General features: G+C 39.3%; 1 protein-coding gene across 1 annotated transcript in view; it reads left to right on the forward strand.

Annotated features, from left to right (window-relative positions):
• LOC116475128 (zinc finger protein 658-like) overlaps nucleotides 1-4,589 on the forward strand; it is a 19,001-nt gene extending 14,412 nt beyond the window's left edge. Inside the window, 1 exon segment of the mRNA XM_032164226.2 lies at nucleotides 2,006-4,589. Within this exon segment, the coding sequence (XP_032020117.1) occupies nucleotides 2,006-3,687 (1,682 nt within the window). The 3' untranslated portion in view covers nucleotides 3,688-4,589.
• Nucleotides 4,590-4,957: the final 368 nt, after the last annotated feature.

The raw sequence follows: 4,957 nt of genomic DNA on the forward strand, positions 1-4,957 counted from the left end.
TTCTACTTTCTTTCAATTTAATGTCCTGTCTTTATCTAGTTTCCTAAGGGGGAAACAAGCATCTGACTGGAGATCTTTCTTTTCAAATACAATTTTTTTTTTTTAAAGACAGAGTCTCAGTTGTCACCCAGGCTGGAGTGCCGTGGTGCAATCTCAGCTCACTGCAACCTCCACCTCCTGAGTTCAAGCAATTCTCCTACCCCAGCCTCCTGAGTAGCTGGGATTACAGGTGTTCACCACCATGCTCGGCTAACTTTTGTATTTTTAGTAGAGAAGGGGTTCCACCATGTTGGTCAGGCTGGTCTCAAACTCCTGACCTTGTGATCCACACGCCTCAGCCCCTCAAAGTGCTGGGATTACAGGCGTGAGCCACCGCACCTGGCCAAAAAAATTTAAGCCCCAAATTTTATCTCTGTGTACTGCCTTAGCTACATCCGCAAATTTCTGTATTCTTATGTTGTTTTGTTTACATTTACTTCAAAATAATCTCATTTGAGAATTCTTCTTTCACCCATGGGTTAATTAGGAATGTGTAACTTACAGTTCTTTTGTATTTCTCCAGATAACTTTGTGTTTACTGATTTCTGGTATAATTTCTCTGTGGCCCAAGATCATCCTCTGTATAATTTATTTCTTCTATATTTGTGAAGGTTTGTCTTACAGTCTAGAATATAGTCTGTTTTGATGATTGTTCCATGTGCATTTGAGAAGAACGTGAATTCAGCTGTTGAATGCATTGTGTCTTCAGGTTTGAAGCCATGGTTATCGCAAGTGCTACTTTATCTTATCTCTTCTGCATGAGTATTGGGCCTACTGTGTATTCCTGCCTCTGTTCTTCCTTCTGTGCTTCTTTTTTTCTTCTTTCCTTCCCATAGCTGCTATCAGTTCCTGTCAGTGCCCTAAAACAACTTATTATATTCTTGCCCTTGCAGATTAAGACATTTGTTCCATAAACTAGATAATAATTTGGTTCTAGGCAGAATTTTGGTAGTGGCTGCGGTGACCATCTCCCAGCATATCCCAAGAATGGAACTTTCTCAGGATTCTTCATGGCTCATGGAAGAAAACATATAAGAGCATGCAGATCCTGTGTATCTACAGCAGGGAACATTAGCTCCCTGCTCAGCCTCCATGGAACCACAGGAGTGTATCATTTTGATTTGGCCTGAGCATGAGAAAACATCAAAAGTGTTTCCTGTTCTGTTAGAACACCATTTTCTCAGACCTCTGGCTGGAAGGAGCAGGCTTTTCTTTGTGCTCTTTTTGTCTGTGCCTGTCAGTGCAGGATTGTAGGTTTCTTCAGCACCCAGTCTAGGATATAGAATAGCCTTAGAATTCCCCACTGTGCCATTTCTTAAGTCCGGAAGTCCACTTTCTTTCCATTTTATAGTCTTTGTATATTTGTATATTTGTTAATTTTTTTGTGTTGTTTTGTTTTTTCTCTAGGGATTTTTAATTGTAAGAGGGAAGATATGGGAGGAAAGGGGTTACTACTCCACCTTGACTGGCCCCGGAAATAATTCCTGTTTTATAAACAGCATGGATGAGGAGAGAATCTGTCTGTGTGCATGAATTATTTAATATTTGGAAACATGACCAGAAACAATAGAATAAAATACATAACAAAACATGGGCCGGGCACAGTGGCTCATGCCTGTAATCCCAGCACTTTGGGAGGTCAAGGCGGGAGGATCACTTGAGCTCAGGAGTTTAAGATCAGCCCGGGCAATGTAGCAAGTCCCCGTCTCCACTAAATATATAAAAAAATTAACAGGACGTGGTGGCATATCCCTATAGTCCCACCTAGTAGGGAGGCTGAAGTGGGAGGAGCACTTGAGCATAGGAGTTCAAGGCTGCAGTGAGCTATGATCACGCTGCTGCACTCCATCCTGGGTGACAGAGCAATACCCTATCTCAAAAACCAAAACCAAAATCAAAATATGAGTATAAGTTCTCTATGAGAAATGTAAGATTTATAGTATATTTTCAGTTTTTCTCATTTTAGGATATTTTAAAGTTGATCACATCAAAGGGATCTGGGAAAAACAAGAAAAACCTCTGTGGCAAGAAATATTCATCAATGACGCTGACAAAACATTGAGTAAAGAAGGACAGAAAGTTTTAGAAAAACCATTTAATCTGGAAATAGCTCCAGAGTTTTCAGAAAAAATACCCTGTAAATGTGACTCACATAGAATGAATTTGCCAATTGCTTCTGAATTAATTATAAGTGAAACAAAATATTCAAGAAAGAAGACTGAATACATGAATGTGTGTGAGAAATTGCAGCATGATATTAAGCATGAGAAAGTTCATGCTGGAGAGAAATCTTACGAACATGGTGAAAATGCGAAAGCTTTCAGTTATAAGAAAGATCAGCATTGGAAATTTCAAACTTTGGAGGAATCTTTTGGATGTGATGGATGTGGACAAGGTTTACATGATAAGACAATTTGTATTATACCTGAGAGTTTTCTAACAGGAGAAAAGTCCTGTAAGGATGATGAATTTAGAAAAAACTTTGATAAAACCACTTTATTCAACCACATGAGAACTGACACAAGGGGGAAATGCTCTGATCTTAATGAATATGGGGCATCCTGTGACAAAACCACCGCCATGGAATACAATAAAGTTCACATGGCTATGACACACTATGAGTGTAATGAAAGGGGGATTAATTTCAGTAGGAAGTCGCCCCTCACTCAATCTCAGAGAACTATTACAGGATGGGGCGCGTTTGAAAGCAATAAATGTGAAGAAAATTTTAGCCAGAGCTCAGCCCATATAGTACATCAGAAAACACAAACTGGAGATAAATTTGGTGAACATAATGAATGTACAAATGCCCTCTACCAGAAATTAGACTTTACAGCACATCAGAGAATTCACACAGAAGATAAATTCTACCTTTCTGATGAGCAGGGGAAATGCAGAAAATCCTTTTACCGGAAAGCACACCTCATTCAGCATCAGAGGCCCCACTCAGGAGAGAAACCTTACCAATATGAGGAATGTGCAAAATCCTTTTGTTCAAGTTCACATCCCATTCAGCATGCTGGAACTTATGTGGGATTCAGACTTTATGAATGGAGTGAATGTGGGAAAGCTTTCTGTCAGAATTCAAACCTCAGTAAACATCTGAGAATTCACACAAAAGAGAAACCTTGTGATAACAATGGCTGTGTGAGATCTTACAAGTCACCCCTCATAGGACACCAGAAAACAGATGCAGAGATGGAACTCTGTGGTGGCAGTGAATATGGGAAGACATCACATCTCAAAGGACATCAGAGAATTCTCGTGGGGGAGAAATCCTATGAATGTATTGAATGTGGGAAAACTTTCTCCAAGACATCACATCTCAGAGCACATCAGAGAATTCACACAGGTGAAAAACCCTACGAATGTGTTGAATGTGAGAAAACTTTCTCTCACAAGACACACCTCAATGTACATCAGAGAATTCACACAGGGGAGAAACCCTGTGAGTGTAATGAATGCGGGAAAGCTTTTGCCCAAAATTCAACTCTCAGAGTACACCAGAGAATTCACACAGGGGAGAAACCCTATGAATGTGATGAATGTGGGAAAACTTTTGTCCGTAAGGCAGCTCTTAGGGTACATCACACCCGAATGCATACCAGAGAGAAAACCCTAGCATGTAATGTATTTGGGAAGTCCTGAGGGAATGCATACCTTACCACGTAACACGTAGTGCAGAAACTCATGTGACATAGGCTAAGAACTTGTTTCCCTTATCCATTTCCTTTTCCATTAGGCTCATAGCTTGTCGAAAAATCCCAATATGCCATTTATTCAGGTGAGGCTGACCATGGGATGTGGTGCTAATGATATATATTAGATTTACTCGTGGCCCTTAAAAAAAAAAACCACCTCACAGTTATCCTGGTTCATAAGATGGATTGGAGGTTATTTCTGCAGCAAACTTGGGTCCTGTGTGTTGAAAACCATAGAGCACAAGGTCAAGGAAGCTAGAGTCTGAAAAACGAACAGAATTCTCTTCCAGGTCTTCTCCAGGGTTTTGTTTTTGTTGCTTTAAAGCAAGAGTTAAGTTTATAGTCTGTTAAGCTCTTACAAGTTTGGCTTATTAGTTAAATGGACATAGTTTAGCTTAAACTTTCTGTTAGAGTGAGATGAAACCCTATGAGTATAATCAGTTTTAGAAAAACTGTAATCAGTTTATTGTGCATCAGAGACGTCACATGAAAAAGAAAACTTGTCAACATCCAGGATGATCAGGAGCCTTCATTAAAACAGAAATTTTAGGGAAAACCACAAAAGCCTTCATAAAGTGAATTGCATTAAACATCAATTATAATAAAATTTCATATTTTGAATAAATGACATTTTTCCTAGGTAATTTTCTCTGAGGAAATATGTCAGTTTTAGAATTGGAGATAAAATATTCACCTAGAACTGACGTACCAAGCTTCTGTTTTGTAATATCAAAAATTTTGTAGAATATATATAAGAAAATATTTACCTATAGAAAAACTCACTGTAAAATGTGAAAAATGGAATAATTTGAATTCTGTGGCGAATATGAATAAATGTGAATAGTCTGAGCTCTGTGGAAGATCTTTTAGTCTGTATATAAACGTTATAACTCACTGGTGAGTTCTAGTGGGTGCCAACAGCCAAACCTGCACTGGGCATGTCCACTTCCTTTTCTGAGTGACTGTGTCCTCTGTTGGCTTCCCTCAGTGCTGTTAGATTTTGGGCTGCCTGCTATGTCTGGACATTAGTCTTGTCCTAAAACTAGTCTTGCCTGTTCTTCTAGGACCTTGGAGATAGCTGAGATTTCCCCAGTCACCTTGTGGGTTTGTGTGTTTGGAGAGGGGGGTCGGGGAGGACAGGGTGATTCTTACATACTTTTTGCTTGCCTTCATTTTTATTTTATCCCACTCCACTTACTCATTTTGCACAGGATGAT

This window comes from Hylobates moloch, unplaced genomic scaffold (assembly GCF_009828535.3).
Source record: "Hylobates moloch isolate HMO894 unplaced genomic scaffold, HMol_V3 SCAFFOLD_10, whole genome shotgun sequence".
Classification (NCBI taxonomy): domain Eukaryota; kingdom Metazoa; phylum Chordata; class Mammalia; order Primates; family Hylobatidae; genus Hylobates; species Hylobates moloch.